Source organism: Catharus ustulatus, chromosome 1 (genome assembly GCF_009819885.2).
Source record: "Catharus ustulatus isolate bCatUst1 chromosome 1, bCatUst1.pri.v2, whole genome shotgun sequence".
Classification (NCBI taxonomy): Eukaryota; Metazoa; Chordata; class Aves; order Passeriformes; family Turdidae; genus Catharus; species Catharus ustulatus.
Genome location: NC_046221.1, coordinates 6,911,778 through 6,932,092, shown reverse-complemented (window position 1 = coordinate 6,932,092; position 20,315 = coordinate 6,911,778). Strand labels below are relative to the sequence as shown.

The following is a 20,315-nucleotide window of genomic DNA, read 5'->3' as shown; positions in this document are numbered from 1 at the left end:
CCCTTCTCCTGCTGCTCAGGGACACCATGTACCCTTCTCCTCCTGCACAGGGACACCATGCACCCTTCTCCTGCTGCACAGGGACACCATGCACCCTTCTCCTGCTGCACAGGGACACCATGCACCCTTCTGCTGCTGCACAGGGACACCATGTACCCTTCTGCTGCTGCACAGGGACACCATGCACCCTTCTGCTGCTGCTCAGGGACACCATGCACCCTTCTGCTGCTGCACAGGGACACCATGCACCCTTCTGCTGCTGCACAGGGACACCATGTACTCTTCTTCTGCTGCACAGGGACACCATGCTCCCTTCTCCTGCTGCACAGGGACACCATGCTCCCTTCTCCTGCTGCACAGGGACACCATGTACCCTTCTCCTGCTGCCTCCCCATGAGCACCAGGCATTGCAGGAGAGATCCCACCAAGGGAAGCAGTGGCATAGAAGGAAGCCCTGTGCCTGGGGACACCAGGGAGAGTTAATTCAGTCCCACTGACACTCAATCCAAAGGCTGTTTCTGGCAGCTGACAGGGTAGCAATTGGAAGAGTTCTCTCACTTGAGGAGTGCAGCCAGGAAAGGAACAAGTCATGCTGCAGTGGCACAGGACTTCCAGCCAGCTGCTGGCACCCAGATCTCGGGCCACAACAGATTATTCAGTCTCCTGTTGACTGAGAGCTAACAGACTTGGGCCAGAAGGGATCAGAACTCATTTAGGGTGATGGCCATCATCTTGCCTAGCATACTGGAGACTTGAGGCAGGGCCATGCCACCCTGGTTCATGCCAGAACCCTCAGATGGACCAGGTAACAGCATCCATGTTTCTCCAGAGTGCAGATGAAATCTGTTCTGCACACTCAGATGGACTTTTTCCTCTGCAGTTTATGACCAGCTGGAAAAAATCCCCTCCTGGCACAGAAAAACCTCCTACCATGAGGAGCAGTCAGGTGTATAAAACCTCCCCTAACAAGCTGTTTCAGAGCACCAAGCACATCTCCTAAAGCAGGCCTGAATGCTCCAAGCTCCATCTCCCTGCCATTTCTTAGTCCAACAGCAGCAGGGAGGGACCTGGGTCTTCCCAGCCATCCACTGGCTCTCAAGACCAAAATACCCCAGGGAAAGCCAGGTGGGGCTCTGCCTGCACCCTTCCAGAGAGGAGCTGCTGAGCACAGCCAGGGCTGGCTCAGCTGTAGGAACTGGGGATCTACAAGTCTTTCCCCCACCTTCTGCACTAACCTGCAGAGAGATTGTGAGCAAAACACTTTGCATCCCACGTTTCACACATTATCTGTTGTTTGTTTTGAGTATGATGAGCAGTAGGGATGTCTAGCACCCATCTCAAATACAAGGCTACCGTGATTCAAATACAAAGCAATTCTCTGACAGGCATCTCCTCAAAAGATACTGAATTTTTTTCTCTTTCTCTCCAGTATCACTTTTTCCTTTGGTTCATCTCTATTCCTGCTCATCTGCCTTAACCACAGAGGCCAGAATGAGATGAAGTTTGGGAAGTGTTCTGGCATTATTTAAAGATTTAGCCCTGCTGCAACAAATCCTTTCATGCTTCTGGTTGCTAATTACAGGCAAATACTTTGATAGCCGTGGAAATTACTTAACTCTCCTTCCACCTTTCAAACACTGTGTCAAACTATGTATAAATGCACATCTTAATCCAGTTTGATCACAACCTGAAATGGATAAGCTAAGAATAGGCTCTTGCAGTTTAATACATGAAAGCTGAAAACATTTGCTTACTATTTGGGATCCATTTTTATTTGAATTAATGAGAACAGTGCTATAAATATCTAATTTCCATGAATTTCAAATATCGTGGGAGCACATCTGGGATGTCAGTATTGGGGAAGAAGCATCTTTGCTTCTTTACTGCAGCAAATCAGTGACATTTCCATTATGACTTGAGGCCCCAGTGACTTCTGCCTGCCAAATCTTGATACTCTCTGGAGAACCTTTAGCCAGTGACCACTTCTGCTGGGAGAAACAACACAGAGCCTGGCAAAACCCCACAAACTCTAATCTGCTTAATTAACTGTGATAGAAATAGTATTCACATGAACAAGTTAAAAAAAACAGAAATGAGCCCATTAAAAAAAATCAGGATTGCTGTTAGAAAAGACATATTCATTGCAAGGAAGTATAATTGTCTCTATTAGGATGCTTGTCTTTTATCTGTAGTATATTATCTTTCTGAATGTTATGAGTGTGCCTTCTACAGTGTTTTTTCTTTATCTGACAGCACATTCAGCTCCCTGATAGCAGGCTTTGCATTTTGAGTTTGAATATGCCTCTGTCACACACCTACAGCTTTCCATCACAGGCAAAAAAAGTATTTATTTTATTTTTTTCTTGCATTTTGTTTTGTTTAATGCTTTGTTTGCTCCAGACAGAGATACATATGTGCTAAAAATCTATTGCCAGAAACGAAGATCAAGAATGTTGAGAAATTCTGCTCAGACCAAGAGCTGAGACTGAGGATGGATGGATGGAGAAATGTTAACTCCCAAAAAACAGTGCCTGTTGTTGCTGTGGAATTTTCTTTTTTTCCTTTCAATACACTAGTAGACAATTTCCTCATTCCTTAGTCAAAGTAGTTTTCAGATCCTTATGTTCCTTAACAAGACCTGGACGAGGTTTTCCACTGGACTAGATTTCCACCAGGAAAAGCCTGATTGAGAAAACCAGCTCTGTTTATGCAATCATACAAATTTTGACAAAATTTTGGAGGAAAAATAAATTCTGACTTTTTATCAGCTCCAGTCTCAGCAGTTGATTCAGGAACAAAAACTGTGCAAACTGAAACCTCATCCTTTATAGATTTTTACATATCCTGGCTCCTCAAGAAAAAAAATTGAATGAGCAAAAAAAGAGCTGTATCCAATAACACCATTAATCATTTCTGCATTCTGTGGTATGAGACTTGAAATGTTTCTCTCTCAATGTTGTGAGAATAAAAAACCCTCTCCATGTTACTACTGCGTTAAATTCCTGAGCATGGTGGGGCGTGCGTGACTTCCACACATGCCAGTGTGGTTAGAGCAAGGGAAACACTGACAAAAAAACTTGGAGAATGGTCAGTGCTCTCTCTGAAAATACTTGAGCAAAACTCTGCCAAGCTTAGCCTACCCTGAGTCACAGGCTGAGGCACTGCATTATTACAGACACACAGAGCTCTTGTTCTTTCATTGGATTTATTAATGCATGGGCAGCCTCTGGTACAAGCACAAATGCTGCAGTTCCTGATTTCTTCCTGCAGCTTTCAAACAGGTACTGGATTTTTTCTATTATCAATGACATCTACCTAAATCCATGAATAAAACATGCTTGAAACTAGTTTCTGCAAAAGGTGACTGAAACCCCAGTCCTTGGTCCACAAATTCCATCTGTAGAAAAAAAGAGAACAGGCTTGGTTTAGAGAAGCAGGGAGAAGGAAAAGGGGAAAGGGGAAAGGGGAAAGGGAAAGGGAAAGGGAAAGGGAAAGGGAAAGGGAAAGGGAAAGGGAAAGGGAAAGGGCAGGGGCTCAGATTTTGCAAAAAAAAAAAAAAATTTCTCCAGGTCTACAGTTCCTGAGCAAGTAACCTTCATAATTAACCACCACAAATCTCTGTAACTGACCAGCAATACCATACTAATTAGTAAAGTGAATAGAAGACAGAGTTTTTGAAACATCAGAAATTTTCAAGGGAGAAAATACAAATAACAGAGGACATCAAAATTTCTCTAAGATGAGGAAGGGAGGGCAGTGTCCTCTGATCATCCATCCATCCATCCATCCATCCATCCATCCATCCATCCATCCTTGAACCACAGCCAGGGTTACTCTTGGTAGTGAATTGGAAATCAGATCCCAGAATCTGTGAAATCTTAGCTAAGTGAGATGAAGGCTTGGCTAGACACATATAATCCCTTAGACATAAGCCATTGACCCACTCTAAGTCTGGATCTGGTTGCACCTAAACCCAACTCTGAGGAGGAGTTTAGAATGCCAAGGGGTTTTCTCTTGAATCTCATGACTTAACAGGAGGGTCCCCCTGACAGTTTTGCTCAACACTATCCTCTATGCAGCAAATAATCAAATGCATCTTGCCACTGAATTTGTACAACTAAACTTCATAAAATTGTTGGTTTATATCAATAAACATGTTGGTACTTCTCTCTTATGAGTGAAGTGCATTACTCCGTGCATGAGATCTGGGGGGAAAAAAAAAGAAAATTAAGAATAATTACAGATAACCTTTATGTAAGAGACGTCTGGGCTGCTTCCACCCAGCATGAGAATAGAAGGAACCAAGTTCCTCACCTCATGTTGCAGTAAGGAAGCTGATTAGGACCCAGGATCAAACCCCAGTGCCCTCAGCCCAGCCTGCTGCAGTGGGAGGCTTTCAAGCTCTGCTTGTTAACCACATTTTCAAAGACTGATCTTCAGTTCACATCTCCTGATTTTCTTGTATGAGCTGTACAGCAGCAGTTAATTGCCTCTGTCTGAAGTAGCCTCCTTAGCATATAAAGTCTCTCCAGGTCTTTTTTCTTTCTGCAGTGCACTGTGAAAAAGGAACTTTTAAAGAGAATTACAGAAGTAACTGAAAACCAAGGAGGTTGCAACCTGAGCATTTTCAGATGGAAAAGGGCAGATGAAATGGAAGCCATGGTAATTTTTTTTCTTTAAAATATCTAATTAGATAATTCCACTCTTAAAAAAAAATCAGTATATATATTTGGTTAGGATTTTTTAAAAGTGATATGTGGGTATCTAACTTTGTCAAATAAATGGTCTCATTCTTCTGTTGGGGGCTAAAGCCTTTTTAGAAACAGTCCTCTCACAGAGAGAATCTCAGGTTGGAAACAAAATCTCCTCAGATGCCAAGACAGCAGTCAACAGGTGAAAATACTGGCTCTTCCCCTGCCAAAGAGAGGCCAAAATGTGAGCTGAAAGCTGAAGAGAATAAAAAAAAATAAATAAAGTATAGTTTGACACTGGTTCTCATCTTGAAAATATGGAAACCACCACAAGTGCTAAACAGATCATCACAAACTAAAATTAAATTATAGCACAGCCTAGAAATCAAGGGACAGGCAAAAGTGGAATAGTCAGGACCAACAATGTTTATTTTCTCTAGACAAAAAAAAATCATGTAACTTCTCCATAACATAATAAAAGCTATAGAAGTCAAAGAAGAGAAGTGAAGATGACGCACACCAACAGTACAGCACTGCAGCCTCCGTGCTCTGGTTCAATAAAACATGCTCTTCATTCCTAAAGAGTGTGATTTTCTCAGTCTCAGATCTCCTTCTCATCTTTATTTGATGGAAGAGGCAGCTTTGTAGAAGCACTGTACCTGGTTAGACAGCAAAACTTTTTAATCGTTTATATCACTGCTCTAAAAATCTAAAATTCACCTCAAGCCACAGCAAGAAGGGAGGATACAAGTCAGCTTACAGAAAATTAAGCATGCATGTATTCCAAAAACTTCCACTGCCCTTTTTCCTTCATGTCATGAAGGTATTGGGAAAACAGGGATGTTACTAAGAGAAAAAAATGCCAAAACCTCATGATCAAAGCATCTTGAAGAGCAGCAGAGCAATTGAGTGATTAGCACAGCATGTATGAGCCCAAATGAACAAAAACCAGGGTTTGAGTGAGGAGAACTCAGAGCTCAGAGCTCCATTTGAGAGGCATTTCTGCTTCCTCACCCATAAACAGTGCTGGGGAATGGAGATCCTCTGTGCAAAGGTACCAAGCAGCATTCAGAAAAAAATCATGGCTTAAAACACCCAGGTCACTGCACAGCCCCCTGCTCCTGCTCTCTGCATGCAGTAAACATGGGAATAAATCCAAGAAGGGAAGTTCTCAGGGAATTGTCTTCAGGGCTTTGCAAATTTGGGCTAATTAAATGTCTCAGAGGAGTTTTGCTCCCAGCCAAGTAAAGGATTTGTGTGTTTATACATATCATGGACATGCCATGCAGAAAATCAACAGAACTGACCAGATGAAACAGGAGATCCCAGAAAATCCCCTTTGTAGGCTTGTGACCTTATAAATAATGAACAATTAGGAGTGTTCTGTTTTTATCCTTCAGGAATTTTGAGCACCTCCCAATGCCTACAAAAAATTGCAGAGGAGCTTTTTTATAAGGGCATGTAGTGATAGGATAAGTGGTAATGTCTTTAAACGGAAAGAGGGCAGATTCAGGCTAGATATTTTAAAGAAATTATTTACTGTGAGAGTGGTGAGGTACTGGCACAGATTGCCCAGAGAGGTGGAAAAAAGAGACCCTAAAAGATCTCCCATCTCCCATGCAGTGGAAGACAATTGTGCAGGGACTACCAAACGTCATGTTTAAACACAAAAGTGAAAATTATCTTTCAAAATTCAGTCCCTGCTGTCCCTGTTTCTCAGTCCTACTGTCTGTAAAACTGGAGTAATACTAATCTAATGTAATTCAATCCAATCTACAGCAATCAGTAGTTATCTGTAGCAAATCTCCATAGAAGCTTTGAGGAGCTAAAACACTACAGCAATGGAGCCCACAGACATATCCTAGCTGATGAATGTCTCTTTTTCACTCCTTATCTCCTCCCTTCTGAGGATAATGCAGCTAAAGTACAGTTCACTACATTCTGGTAGAGTTTTGAAAATTACTTTCTAATGTGTGCATGTTTTCCCTTAGGAGTTGGTGTTTCCCCCACAGATTTTTACAAATTTGTCTTTCACTTGGCCATAAAGATATTTTGTAATGGAAAAATATACCCTCTTTAAAAAGCACAACAAAATTGAAAAACCTTCTAAATGCAACAAGCCAGAGCTACCCACCAGGAAAAAAAAAAGACTAAACCAACTATATTTCCCTCCAAATAACCTTCCCAATGTTTGCCACTCTCAGAAGTCTAAATATTTTATATCCTCTTTCCTAAATATTAAAGAACCAGGGTAGAACTAAATGCTGATATTTAACAGTGCTAAGACTGTAGGTATAACAAGAGCTGTTGGCTGTACTGACACAGCCTGATTTTTCTCTACCATCAGCCACGTGCTGAACTAAGCCCACAGAGGTTATGACAAGAGCACTGAGGGAAATGTCACCATGCTGGCATTTAACCACCTTAAGGGAGTGGAGAATGAGCCTTGGCTTTGGACACTGAAGTGAATTTCCCATTTTTAGTTCTTGGAGCAGTAAGGGGAGGGCAATCTGCTGTGCAAAAAAAATTATATGGTACCAACAGACAGCAGAGTATTTCCAAGCACAAGATCTCATTATTGATTACATTTATTTAGAGTAAAATCTAAAAAGTGAGGCAAGGCCTGAGTAACAAGTGACTAGCTAATGTTTGTCAGGGTTCCCAAAGGAACCAGCAGTCAGAGACACCGACACTGATATCATGCTCACAATTTCTGGCAAACCATAATTGAACCTTACCTGCTTTATCTACATCTGCCTTCTGCTCCACACAGAGATTCATAAATCTTCTGTGTGCTGATATCAGAATTTTTGCAATCCTTATTTTCCTATTTCAAGAAAACTGGTATCTTCAAATTCACATGAGCATCTTTTTTCTGTTGGTCCAGACCACAGGCTGCCCCTGCAAGGATTCATCAAGATTGAAATGCAGACATCAGTCTAAGTCTGCTGCCACTATTACCCTGATCAGAATAAACAAAGCTTTTCTAAAACCTGAATGTTAGAAAAACAGACCTGGTCTTTTTCCCCCAAGCTCTCAGTGCTGTGCCTTGTATTTTTATAGATAAATCACCCTCAGCTTTGCTGATTACACCCTGGTATTCAGCCATCCATCTGGACACACAAGAAATGTCCTGGCTCTTGGGAAATGGCAGGCAAGGATTTAATACCATAATTCTTCCCAGCTTTTCTTACCCACACTGACAACTGGCAGCACGGCAGACGAGGCTGATGCTACAAGAGAGATGCAATGTGAGATTAGGATGTCCACACTCAGGTGTTTACATGAGTACCAGGTGTCTAAACTCCTATTAGAGTCAACAGGGATCTAGCCTAAGGAAATCAACGGAATATAAGCAGCAAGTCAGGGAGCAGCCAGCCCACAGCAACCTTGCAGTGAAGTTTCATCACTCCCCAGACACCACTATGTCCCACTGACTATAATGGGAGCTTAGGTATTGCCTGTCCAATTGCACTGACTAAATGAAGATATCTAGCATCATTTGAGACATCCCAGCATCTCCAGGACAGGCTGTTGGTGCTGGCAGACACAACACAAAACCTGTGGAGCCTTCATGGAACAATACATGGCACGTCTCACACATCGCTGGTAAAATATTCTGCTCTAAAGTTATACATGAGCAGAAATAAATATCTAAATATTGGTGCTGTCATCCTAAACTGAGTCCTGTTCTTCGAGGATCACCTCACACTGGTTTTCCATATAGTGCAGAGAGGGAATTTCAGTCTTTCTGCAGACTCATTCAAGTCAGCACCCTTGCAGCACTCAGGCATTTTTGACCTCTGCTGCAACACTGGCTATAAACTTATTACTTTTTCTTTTGTTGGTGGTGGTGTTTTTTGTTTCTTTTTTGTTTGGTTGTTTTGGGTTTTTTTATAAATTAAATGAAGTTTAAATTCTTGAAAAACCCATGAAAATCTCATGCTTAGTAATGCTGTTGTGGCAGTGCTTAGGAGGGCTGTTATAGCACACAGAGACTCTGAGCCAAAATGTGAAGATTTGTTCAGATTTCCACATCAGAAAGGCAGTGTCCCTCCAGTGATGGTCCAGTATACCCTTCCCACTCATCAAAAAATATCTCTTTTTTTGGCTAACACTATCACCTGGACTCCATGGTGTGTTGACAAGATCAGACATGCTGGCTTTCAAATGACACGTGGGACAGTAGATTCCTTCTCTATCACAAATATAAACATATACCTTTGCTCTGGTAAGACTTTATTGCAATATTTGGGTGCATCTGTGCATTTCAGCCTCTGCAAAGTACAACTGCTTCTCAGGTAAATACAGTCAGTGTTCATATGAATGTTGTTATAGTCTTAGTTAAATTGCTAAGTCTGGAAATGACAATGGTAGGACCACAGTCAAATTTGCTCCCTTTTCCTAACTCTTTTTAATTTCTATTTCCAAAGCCTGACAGTATAAAAGGGACAACTTCCACTGAATAAAATATTGATTTTTTTTTTCCCTGAATGATGTCCATATCAAAATCTATATCTAACAAATTCTAACAAGGAAATAAGAAAGGACCCTTCAAGAAGGAATAAGTAATTTGTGGTAATTCCTACAAACTATAATTTAAAGTGCTATAGGCCTCATTTTTGTACAATCACTAAAACTTTAACCACCAGGAACTATCATTCTTCATTACTGATTATTCAATAAACTTTGTTTTACACTGGAAAAGCTTTAGAGGCAATTCTTCCATCAGCATCCAAGAGATTTAGGGATGCTGTTCTGCTGGTATTACTAGAAGTTAGTCATGATATCTTTCCTGCTCTTAAAAAAAACCAGGAAAATCTCCCTCTCTTTCAGTTAGTCCATATCAGCTGCCAATCAGAATTTCTCTGGTGAAAAATATATGTTTTGAAATATAATGAAGCTACAGCAGGAAAGTATGGGAGGAAGGCTAACTGTCGGAGGTCCCTTACAGTATTCTGCTGTCAAAGACAGTTTTAGCTTTTTGATCATAATGCTGTGAAGGTGCACAACATTGACCACTTTTCAATAAAATCATTAAAAGCACCAAAGTTTTCTTAAAAAAAAAAGATAAAAGAGAAAAAACCCAACAACAAATTCCTGCCATAACTAAAGCGTTTGATGGTTCATAAGTTCATAAGCAACTTATTTCCTCCCTCCTTCCTTGGCTGATACCTTCATTACTTAATTACTTCCACTGTGATCATGCATGGCTAAAAATTCTTGATGTAGCTTCTGAATGGCAGCTTGAACTACCTTCATAAGAGCCACGACTGCCTTTTCAGTGGCCCATTAAAGATTTCTGTGTTTCAGTCCAAATCAGCCCTTTAAAGGTCCTGAGTTGGACAAACCAGCAAGGCAGTTTATTTTTTCTGCTACAAATGGCAAAAACATACACAGATTAACAACACAAAAATACAGGCAAATTCCTCTTATCAATTAATGTAAAGGAAAATCAGTTGGTTTTATTACACCAAAAGTAGATTAATTTCTTTGTAAAATGGATTATTCAGTGTCCTCCCCTGCCATTAAAAAAAAAAACCCACCCAAAACAGTAGGAGCAGAGCAGGCATAGGAAGGAAGCAGGAATAAACCCTAAATGAGAGAGTGAAAGATACAGACAGAACAGATATGTTCTGTAATACTGCTTCAACCTAGGGAATTCTAACAATATCGAGATAACTCAAATGATTAAATTTGGCAAAAGTCAGAAAATGTGAATTACAGAGCATGCAGAGATCAGGACCTGGGAAACTGAAGGATAGTGCTGACCTGCTGGGAGAGAGATCTCTAACAGTAAAGAGTGGCTAAATGTGGAGTAAATGACTGGAAAACTTCAGTGGCCTCTGCTGGCAGATTAACTGTGCCACGGGTGGTCAAACAGGAGGACTGGCAGTGAGGCAGCACAGGGAAATGTGTTCCACTGCCTGCTCCCAGGGGCTCCAGGTGCAGCCTGAGAGCTGTTAACCAGCACAAGGGAGGCCCCTGAGCATCAGTGAGCTCACATATCACAGCTATGCACCGAGAATAAAAAGGGAAGAACAAAGTCCTGAGCTGGAGGGATGACCATAAAGCAGTGAACAAATTAAAAATCTAAGTTCTTTGATGTAGGAAGCAGTATTCTGCTGTCTGGCTGGAGAGCCTCTCGTTCAGCTGAATCCCAATATGCAACCACAGCTCCTATAGAGTGCTGCAATAGAAATAACACTGATGTTAGTCCCTGCTGCTGGCCCTTTCCTGGACCTGTACCTATGAAAAACTCTCTGATCCTCCACTTAGGAGAAGTAGCTAAAGCAGTGGCAAAGGCTCTGTGTGAGGTCATTATCTAGCAAAATTGAACTTGAATATAAAACTGCACTAAAAATCTGCAAACACCAGGGTGGCTCGGATGCTAAGGGAAAGTCCAAGAAAAATCAAAAGCCTAGAAGCATAAACTAATACATTAAAAAAAAATTGTATGGTGTATGTGCTGTCCTAAGTAGCAGAAAATTACCACAGCCCACATCTGTCTGCCATAATTTCAGCCTCTTCCAAGCATTCCAATTTTAGATGCCATCTGCAAATAAGAAAATTAGCTGATTTGAAAAGGTTGATGTCCTGTCCTTTTCCAGTTTTCCAGCAGAGCTGAAAGGGTCTCAGTGCCCACCATCTTTGTCACCCCAAGCTTCTCTTTGGGGCTGTCATAAAGGACAAGCCCTTACTTTGCTGCAGTTTATTTTATCCTGCCTAGTTAAAGAGATGACACCTAGGAGAGCTGTACATGCTCTCTTTTTAAATTACCCAAGGTTTTATAATTTTAACAGCCTTCCTTTCAAGTGAGCTAAAAAATGGATGTGGTCTCTGCTTATCCTCCATGTCTGCAACACAACTCTGTGTTTTGGGCACACTTCCCTCCAAGGTTATCCTTTGGAGCAAGGTTTGGATGGCATGGAACAGGATCTGTGAAAACAACTGTATCTCTGCCCCTCCTCTACCTTTTTTCCTTCATTCCAAGGAATGAATGACACCAAAGTGTGTTAAATTCTCAGATTTTAAGCAGAGTAACAAGGCCAAAAATAAAGATGGGAACCCCACTGAGTGGATTACCAAGTTATCCTCCTCCCACAAAGAGCTCACAGGCCATGCAAGGGAAGTGCTCATCCTTCCTTTCACTAAAAAACAAAAACACTGGCAGAGCCTTTGTCCCAGTCTCAGTGAGGTGGAAGTACTGCTGACCTCTGTGAGTTCTCATCACATCCCCAAGACCATGCTTCCACTGGCAGGTTAAAAGCAGGTTACAGATGTTTTTCTTAACAGCAGCAGTGTCTGGCCTTGAAAATCAGCTACCACTTATGATAATGTAGCAATGTGAAAATGTAAAGGCTAAACCACTCAGGTGTTATCCCCCTGTAACTCAGGGCTTAATGCAGGAAAATCAGCACATTCCCCTCAAGTGTTTTAGCCAAACTTTATTTATGTAAATGCCATGAAATGCAAATCATCCTTGACTATACCTAGATAAATAAGTGATAAATCAGTGCCACCTGATAATCAAAACTATTTCACTGATTAAAATAAAATAAAATAAAATAAAATAAAATAAAATAAATCCCAGTATTTCAATCTGTTTATTTTAAAACCAGCATAAAACTCCCCAGTATAATGCAAAGATCATAAACATCAAACTCTCCAGACTAGGCATGGGCAAACTTCATGAAAATAAAGAAAAGCACTAAATAAATAAATGAATGATACCAAATCATGTTCCGAGCTTTACTTAACAGTGCTGATATAGAAATAAGCTGAATACATTACACTGAGCAAGAAATTGAGTCTGAAGATAATCCTCTTTTTTTTTTTTCTGTAGCCCAGGGGTCCTTTGTACTCCCATTGAAATCATGGCCTCAAGTAATCCATACAGCACTCACAGCATGATATTATATCTATTTTATTGGGAAACACAATAATCAAAATGCTAAAATAAATCTTCTTCCTATTATTTGATTTAAGCACTGAAGTATTGAAGTGGCTAAGCTAATTTATTTTGATTATCAGCCTATTAGTCTTGGTACTATAAATTAACCCCACAATTCTGACAGAGCTTCCAGGTACCTAATGTCTGAAAATCTGATTTTGTTTAAGCACATATCGTGCTAAGATTTATTTTGGAAATGTCAATTAATCAGTTCTGGTCAATAAAAAGTTAATATAAAGTGGTTTGCTGTTAAATGACATTGGCACTCACACATTTGCTCTGTCCTACACCAGTTAAAAAGCCATTGCAGATTCCCAGTTTTAGTGCTCAGAGCTCTGGCTGCATTTTTAAAGCACCAACTGTTAGTTAATTTTGTTAGCATAAACACCCAATAAAATTTTATGGTGTGTTCAACTCTCATTAAAGATGAAAAACAGTGGCAGAGCAGCACCCACAAATAACAGGGATGGTTCTGTCACTGCTGATGCCCAGAACTCATTCAGATTCAGGGCTCAGGGCTTCCTGTACCTGAGGACACTGCAGGGATGCAGAGCACGGAATCCCACGCACTGCTGGGAACCCCTGGAATTCCACACAGCTCTTCCACAGAGCTCCAGGCAAATATTTAATGGGGGAGGAACAGTTCTCCATGGCCTAAAATAACAGCTGGTGTAGGCAAAGTACACCTCTCCTTGCTGGTGCACATTTGCTCAAGGCTGCAAAAACCACAGCTCCTTTTTCTCCCCACCACCCCAAATATCCTTGCCAGGATGGTCCATCAACACCAGGGCTAGAGGAGCCTGCTGCTCCTCAGGTTGCATCCTGTGGTTGGATTCCCTCCAGTCAGGGAAAGCACAACCCATGCCAGGAGGTTTTTTGATTACTCAGGACATTTACAGCATCAACCTGGCCATCTCCCTTTGTCTTCCCATCCTTCAATGGGTGCTTGAGCCTTCCACTGGAATTTCTGGTCCTGATCCACCATCATTCTTCCTGCCACATTTCCAGTTAAGGGGACCTTTATGAGACAGCTGACACTCAGATAGCTGCAGGAAGCACTCCAGGGAACATGGCTGGAATTAACTGCCAAAAGCCATCAAGTTTACAGGTAGAATTATAAAGCAGATTTCACTGTCTGAAATAATAGGAAGATCAAATCAAGAAGTTCCCACAGCTGTTACTCCTACAATCCTTAGGGCTGCACTGCTTAAGGCCACAGAAATTTCTAAAATCATGTTTCCATTTACATCAACAGAAGCAGAACTTTACTCACTAAATTCAGCACCTGTACCAGATAGAGTCCACTGAAACTCACAGATTACAAGAAAGTCAGAGAATGTAATAAAAGCCAGTTTCAAACATTTCCCCTTAAGTTCCTTGGCACATCTTCTTGATTTAGAGTTCACCACTTGAAGTTTTGATGGGTTTTGCCTCTGCAGCTCTGTGAAAGTTCCTCCCAAAGGATGTAGAAGATAGAGGATCTTCACAAATTGGTACAGGGGAAAGAGCTAAATCAACACTACACAGTTCCACTGCTTGTGCAACACGAAACCTTGCTCCTTACAGAGCCAAACTAATATCTGGATCCCTAATGGACAGAGGACCCAAGTCTACAGTTTTCTCTCCCTTCTTTGCCCACAGGATTTTCCTGCTGATACCTACCCTGGGCAAGGGATAAGATGCTTCACAGAGAGGGATATGCTGGTGGGATATGGGGACCACATGCTGCTGAGCTTGCTGGCTCTTAAATGTACAATAATTAGCATTTCCTTGTTTACTGTGGCAGAAAAGCTCAACTTTGGTCTGTCATCTCTACCTAGTCTGAAAGTTTTTCATGGTTTACTCCTGGCACTTCACTGCCTGCAAAACCAGAGTATTTCTCCCATTCTCCCAGATTTTTGCTTCTTGTTGTTAACTCAAACCATAAAAACACTGAAGGCCAAGCAATTTCTGCCTGTGTGGGGTCACAGGAGGATGGGGCATTGAACTTTTCGGCTCCTCTCATACAATGCTATATTAGACTACTCTGAAAGGTTGATGTTTGGAGATGAAAGTATAATTTCTAAGGGACTGCCCTCTGAAAAAGGTTGAATCTTGGAGATAGCTGACTGATCATGTTTTAAAGCCCTGGCAGCTACATTGAGTCCTACTTTAATACTTAGTAGGTGTGGAAGTCGACCTTGCATTCCCACTAGAGCATTAAAATTAGGAAAGTCAAAAATACACTGCCTAGCTGTGCCCAGGCAGGGTAACTTACCACTCACAGTAAAATACAAAGTGCAAGTACAGCTGAACTTGTTTCCGCTTCAGCAATAATACACAGGAGCCAGCACAGCTTCCTTATCTTAATTTTCTGCTTCCAAGAGTCCTAGAAATGCTGCGCCTCTATTGTTTCCATAACTTTGGAGGTATTGAATCTCTCTGCAATTAAACCAACATAAATAGGCAGTAATTCGATTGAAATCAGTGGAATTCATGTGAGAGGGATAGTTCATGTAAAAGAGAAGATAATTAGATTTACCCAGTGTAGATGCAATAATCTCTTATTAATCACTTAAGGAATAAATTATAAAAACAAATTCCCTTCTAATCTGTTAAAAGGACATCATGGACCTCTTGCCCACAGGTGTATGAACGTTGCACAGTCCCTTTAGATCAAGGAGGCCAGCTCACCCTTCGTCAGTAGCTTGTTTTTTTGTTAAATTTGTTCTTTTTAAAACAATGAGAGACAGTAACCAGGGGTACACTCATAAGTGCATTTTCAGTTTAGCTTAATTGAGTGTACTTTGCTTTAACAAACACTTTACATTACTGCATTGAGTTGTTTTCATACCCAAATTCTTACATACCAATACTGCTAATTAGGACAATTTTTTTTCTCCTTTAAAAGGAAAGAAAAAAAAATCTGTCCAAATGATTTGCTGTTATTCTAGAGCATTCATTATTGCTGATTAAAAGTGAGGTCACAGTTATTCAGGTGGATGTCCTAACTTTCAAACTTTCACCTTGCTTTTTCCAATCCTTACATAATGCTGAGAGAGGAAAGGTGTTTTTTAGTATTTGCTACAGTCCAAATTGTGACATGTGTTGACAGCAACAAAATCCATGATGGAAAAAAGCCCCATTTGCTCAGGTTTAATGCAGCTTTGTTTCATTCCACCATACAGAGACTCTTGTCACTGCTGTTGAGGCAGGAAAACACTTGTCTCCCACCCACACATCAGGAATCGAATGAGGAAGAGGTTAAAGCCTAGCAGCACAAAATAAACATATAAATGCCAAATAAACACATAATCAACCCTCCAAACACATAATCATTTTGGGTATTCATCAGTGGCTCCATAAGCTGCATATGAGGATGTCAAAGGAGCTGGACTGACATCTCACAGGACAACAGGAATCAGATTTGGGTGTTCTGATCCAGAAGACATGCACTGACCATATCCAAAACTGAACTCCACACAAAACAGCTACAACAGCTGCAATTTTCCAAAAATACAGTCAGGGAGAAGTCAGAAGAGACTGAATAGCAGCAGGGTTGTGCCAAACAACATCCTAATGTACTGCTGAGGTTGCTGTGCAGAGTGGGGGGCTTAGGCCATGCCCTCCAAACCGGGCGTGTCAGCCAATGGTTTGGCTAATGGCATTTTCATCCAAAATAAAGAGACAGAGCATCCCCCTGTCCCCAGGACAAACTGTGAGTTTCCATCTTGCCCACTCCAAAGAACAGCCCTGAACTCTGCTCTGCCCCTTCTCCAAAAGGAGAGATGGGAGGGCTCCTGCTGTGGAGCAGCCTGTCTCCTGATGGGTACAACAGTCCCCAGAAGCATGGAAGCTGGTGGGGACTGAATCAACACTTAGAAGGACACCAGATCCACAAATCGTGCTCCATGGGACACCTCCTTTCTCACTGGATGAGGATGGGGATGATCCTTAGATGAAGGACCCCAAGTACAGTTATTTCTAAAGCAAGAAATTACCCCAAATGATTTCTATAGATTTTCCTCCCTGAAGACAGATGAATTTGGGAGTCCCAGCATGAAACAAAGTGCCTTCTCACAGTGTCTTCCTTGGAATTAATATAAGAAAAGAAGCTAAATTCAAGACGCAATTTCTGTGTCATGTATTGGCTGGTGTGGGGCTTTGGACTGCTGACTAAAAGCCAAAAGCCAGGAGCTGCAACATGCAGCGTTGAAAAATCCTGAATCCCCATATGGACTTAGCCCTCATTAATTGCTTCAAGAAATCTGTTGAAATGTGACAGCTTGGAACTGACCCCCAAATTCTTCTGGCAGGATCTGAGTGACTTTGCAGTAAAGTGCATTTCCTCAACCAGAGCTAAAGCCTGCTCCCAGCCTACACAAGAGAGGTGGGTGGGTTTTGTGCAGATTCAGGCTGCTCACCACCCCAACCACCCCAACACATCAGAAATCTTCCTGTGACATGGCTTTTCATTACAGCATTGGGGTGAATCCTCTTGCTTTCCTCCCTCAAATTATCTTAGGAAAGGCGAAGGGATTAGTCACAGGCAGGAAAAAAGAGCATTAGAAGCTGTATGTACACAAACCATTTCTCAAAAATAGTTCTCTCTAGACAATAAATCAGTCTTTCAATAGCACTCACAAGTGGCTTAGAGCTTCTAGCTCTTGGTTAGAAACTGCTACAAAATATTACATAGAAATGTTAAAAATATATACACCTTTTAGTGGGCATGCATTACTAGAGTTTGGAATTACAATCAAGCCTGTCTGCTTAAGGGCTCTAATTGTATCCCTCCTTTGAAATGCTACCTCCCTTGCTCACCACAACTGAGAAAAGCTGTAAATCTTGCAAAAGAAATGAGAAGTCTAAGTGCCCATTGCCCAGTAAGAGGGAAGCTCAGGAGAAGCCAGGAAGAAGAGTGACCTTACCTCACTGAGCTGGCATTTGAGTTGACACAACATAACAACTTTTTTGGGGGAGGAAAAGAAACCTTACCATGTTGTTTCATCAGCTGTGACAACAAAGTGATTTATGACAAATTATTTGTTCAACACATTCCCTCAGGAAGACCCCAGCCCTCATCCATGGCTGCTTCTTTGCCTCCATAAACTTCCAGTTCTTCTGGAATTCCTTCTGTGTTCCTTCCTTTGTCCCATTCCCTCCCAATCTTTGCAAAGCCTGTGATGGGCAAAGGCAGACTGTTGTATTAACAGCCATGTGCTGGCTGAGATGCTGGGACAGGATGGGACAGATTTCTCCCTGCTGCTTCCTTTACTCAGGTATTGAATAATCCTTCTGTATTAAACAATGATTTCCATGATACTTGTAGAAAGCTGCCACAACATTACTCTTATTCTGTCAATTTTGGTTAAAATTGGCTGCGAGTTCAAAAGTTAGAAGATTAGGAAAGTCAGATAAATCCTGTCTGTGGTTCTGTTGTTTTATTTTTCATTGAGGTTTTGTTTGTTGTTCAGAAAAAAAGAAAACCCAAACAAATGAAACACAGATATTAAACATCTCATCAGCATTTCTAATTTCTATGCTTTAGAAGTCAGAGTCACAAAATCTTGGCTATTCTACCTCTTGCCTACTCCATCAGAGACCACTTACCGATCACTAACTTGAATTTTCAGCCCCATTTGATAAACTCTCATTTCTGAACTCTGCAAGGTTTCCTTGAAACTCAATCAGTCATGCATGGAGCTTTCTGTGTTTTAATTAAATCCTGAAATCATCAATCATTTCAATCCTATGACTTGAAAAAAAAGTATTTACTTCCAATGGAAAAATATATCCAAATCCTTCAGCACTGAAAATGAGATGAAAATGCCTTCAAGGAAAATAAAAATGTATCAATTATCATGTGCTAAGAATATACACATTTGAGTCCCATCTCTTTCTTCTGCATTAAAGTATTAGGTCAGCAGCCTGATACAATAAATTATTACTGATATGCAATAACCTTAGCTGTTCGACTCGAAACTCAAAGAAAACCAGAAAGTGCAAAGGAAGGAGGCCCAGCATTGAAATTACAGGCAAGATTCAGAGGACATTTAATTTAGGGCCCTTGAATTATGCAAAGAGTTTAGGTACAGGTTCAACTTCAAATATATGATTAGTCATGGAGCTAAGTAAATAACTTCAGCAGACTCATCTAATCTGTTTGTTTACTTTCACAGCCCTCATCACATTGCATCTTCTAATGCATAGCCTTATGATTAGAGGGTTTTATATTAAAAAGAGTATATAAGAAGAGGAGGAACAACTGTATTCACGTCACAGGAGGGGAAGTATAAAATTAATCTGAGTGCCTAAGAGTTTGTAGGGTCAGGTCTGCACTAACTAGACATGAAGTATACAACCAGGTGAGCAGCAGCACCAGCACCAGCATCTCACAACACCAAGTCTGGAGGATCAAACAGGATGCCAGCATTAAGAGGTAAAATAATAATAATAATAATAAAAAAAAAAAGTTAACACATCACCATATCTGGTGAAATGTCAATTTTGCACTTCTTTGAGGTGCATCCCATTAGATATTATAGCATCGTATCTCTTTACCAAATCCTAGCCCCAAAAGGCACGTGAAATCTTGGGGAGGGTGGTGTGTCCACCATAACCGAGAAACATAAACACAGACAAAAACTTCAAAGAGTTGTAGAAGAACAACATCAGCAGAATTGTCTGTAAGAGGGCACATGCACTTGACTTTACAGCACTGATACTCTGCAACATAAAGTACTCGTGTAGATGTAAGGGCTATGTTCATCACTACCTGAAAAAGATTAACGCAAATTTGACCTGGATCAGGTACGAGCACCCAGTTACATTTCTACTGAATTCAGCAGAGTGCACAATAACGAGTTTTGCCTCAGTTATTTATTTTTAATGCTGGCTATGCAAACGCACCACGGCAAGAAGTAAAAGCAGCAGATAAAGCTGTGCCTGATCCCACATTCACTCCGCCACAAACCCTTACCTTCAATGCATTTTATCCCGTGTGAAGCAGGTGCACGAGTTCCGACCTTTCCAGCACTTGGATGCCGAGAGGCCGCAGCACCCCGAGCGCAGCCCCCGGAGCGCTCACCCCATAGGGACGGGGCATCAGAGCCAGCCCTGCCCTGCCCCGGGCTGAGATGCTGAACTTCACAAGTGATGGGATAGCGGGGAGCGCAGGGCTGCTCCCCGGGGCCGGGCACACGCTCTCAGCTCTCAGCTGAGCTTTGGGCACGGCGAGCTGTAGGTTCGGGGCATCCCCCCCGCCCGCAGCCCCGCCAGCCCCGCTCCCGCCGTCCTACCTTGGAGCCCTTGCTGGAGCAGCGGACGTGGTTGCTCACCCCGGCCGTCTGGTTCATGCTGGGCTGCAAAGTTGGGCTTCAGCACACCTCGGCGAGGAGCGGCGGAGAGGGGATGGCAGCAGGCAGGGCAGGACGGGCTGTGCCGCTCCGGGATTGTAACCCCGCTCCGGGGCTGACACCCGGCTCCGGGATTGTCACCCCGCTCTCAGATTGTCACCCTGCTCCGGGGCTGTACCCCGCTACGGGATTGTAACCCCGCTACGGGATTGTAACCCCGCTCTCGGATTGTCACCCCGCTCCGGGGCTGTCACCCTGCTCCGGGACTCTGCCCCCGTCCGCCGGGGTCTGCGCGCTGGCGGCGCTCCCGTCTCCCAAACAGAGCCCGAGCCC

At 42.1% G+C, this 20,315-nt stretch overlaps 1 protein-coding gene across 1 annotated transcript in view; it reads right to left on the bottom strand.

The window, feature by feature from the left end:
* The window catches only part of DPP6 (dipeptidyl peptidase like 6), a 573,188-nt gene extending 553,082 nt beyond the window's left edge, over positions 1 to 20,106 (bottom strand). Inside the window, exon 1 of the mRNA XM_033053988.2 lies at positions 19,926 to 20,106. Within this exon, the coding sequence (XP_032909879.1) occupies positions 19,926 to 19,982 (57 nt within the window). The 5' untranslated portion in view covers positions 19,983 to 20,106. The remainder of the gene's footprint in view (positions 1 to 19,925) is intronic.
* Between the last annotated feature and the right edge of the window lie 209 nt (positions 20,107 to 20,315).